Below are 2,035 nucleotides of genomic sequence, written 5' to 3'. Positions count from 1 at the left end.
TATATATTGCCTTGGTTTGGCTCTGTAATCATTAGTGGTCGTGGGACTAGTTTGGGCCCTACCTAAGCTGGTCGAACGTTTTGTTTGGGTCTGTACCCTAGCTGCACTGATGAGGCCTGGAAGGCCAAAACGGATCCGTCTGCAGATATTGGGTTTCTTCCAGTGGATGCTTAGTTTATTTTGTCATTCTGATCGGATTTTCTCTACTGTTCCGTTTTAATTTTAATTTTAAATTGTTCTGCATTATATGGCCGTTTAAATTTTTTGCAGCATTGTAAAATTGTAAGGATCAAATTGCTCACTGACCTTTATATATGTAGATATAATGAAGACATAATAGTGTACATATATAAATTCATATTCATATAAATCATATTATACATCCCATTTCCCCTAATAACAGTACTGATATATAATTGCATTAGATGATACAATGATATTGATATATAATATATGTAAATATTACAATACAAAACTGTATACATTTCAGTGAACAAAGTATACAGCACACCTTTCCTTATACATGTAGCAAGTCCATATTGGACCACTTTTTGTTGGCAACTTTATGCCGTATAGTATACTCCATTTTTATTCCTATTCCTAATTCATAAATTTTGGGAACAATTTATTTTAGGGATTTGTTATTTTCAATTTCACCCAATTTTTTAAGAGTGGTATTGTACATAGCAATAATGGTTACCTTATTTTTTACCTTATATATAATCAGATTATACAACCCATTTTCCTTGAAAACAGTATTAGTATACGATTGCATGGAACGATAATGGTATCGTCCCATGCAATATATGCATACATATATATTTATATATTTTTGAGTGGCTTTGCACAAATAAATAGCACCCGTTTATGCGTAAAACGTTGAGCACATGTACGTGGAGGTGTGCATGGCATAAACCTGAGCGTATTTTTATGGTTCTCGGCATACTTTGCTGGTCCTCGGTCGGTCCTCTGATGACTGTTTTTAATCAGGGTCCTCTGGACATTATGTTTACAGGTATGTGTGTGTGTGTGTGTAATAATTTGAACAATAGACAAGTCTAAAGTAAGCCAAATACTACAGTATGAAGGCTGAATGGTATATGCACAGATTAATTCTACTGTACTACTATTACCTCTTAGATGAGCACCCTCATATAGAAAATATAACAATAATTCCTACGGTACCACATGACCACACTATAATAACAATATGCTTTTCCTCATTAGAAACAATGGCCGTATTCGGTATCCATAAAGTAAACTGTTAGACCAAGCCAATGATAATGATTCATATATAATAAAGTTCATTAAATGAAAAAGATTACTTTAAAAATGTCTACCAAATCACTTACCAATAATGTAAATAGTAAACGAACAACTCCCTGTGTTACCAAACTTATCAGTAGCATTGCAAGTCACATTTGTGCTCTCTTCAAGAAATATAGAACCATTTGTATAATCACAAACAGCAATAAGATCATCTTCATAGTTGTCACTCACATCTGGGGAATCCCAGTAGGCGGTAGCGGCACATGATTCACCACCATCCAGATTCTGATCTTGTGGACATGTCACAACCGGGGGTTCACAGTCTTTTACAAAAGAAAATTATAATAGGCTATAATTTGCATTTAATTGATTTTCATAATAGTAATAATAATTTGCATCATTTGGTTCTGTTCACAATTGAAGCAAGCTATTTTCAATCATTTTTGTATTTGTCTATATTGTATGATGAAGTAAAAAATGAATGCAAAGAATGCATTAACATAATATATTACACCGCTTACTCTAACAATTTTCTTAGCAATATTTATTACCATAAACGACTAAAACTGCTGATAATTGTAAATTTCCACACCATGTTCTTAGAGTATATATACTAAAATATACTAAAATATATTTCAATTAGTTTAGTTCATTCAGGTATTAGTATTTAAAAAGATTTTGTTGTATTCAGTGGCAAAATTTTGTAGTTAAAAAAAACAGACATGTGTGTGTGTGTGTGTGTGTATATGTGTGTGTGTGTATATAT

At 32.4% G+C, this 2,035-nt stretch overlaps 1 protein-coding gene across 1 annotated transcript in view; it reads right to left on the bottom strand.

Annotated features, from left to right (window-relative positions):
- The window catches only part of LOC117121083 (hyalin-like), a 35,381-nt gene that overhangs the window by 32,445 nt on the left and 901 nt on the right, over positions 1-2,035 (bottom strand). The window contains exon 2 of the mRNA XM_033266184.1: positions 1,353-1,592. Within this exon, the coding sequence (XP_033122075.1) occupies positions 1,353-1,592 (240 nt within the window). The remainder of the gene's footprint in view (positions 1-1,352; positions 1,593-2,035) is intronic.

The sequence above is a fragment of the Anneissia japonica genome, unplaced genomic scaffold (genome assembly GCF_011630105.1).
Source record: "Anneissia japonica isolate Jap-2015-1 unplaced genomic scaffold, ASM1163010v1 scaffold1606_len605190_cov180, whole genome shotgun sequence".
NCBI classification, from domain to species: Eukaryota; Metazoa; Echinodermata; class Crinoidea; order Comatulida; family Comatulidae; genus Anneissia; species Anneissia japonica.
Note: the sequence above shows the minus strand (reverse complement) of the source record. Positions and strands in the feature narration are given on the sequence as shown.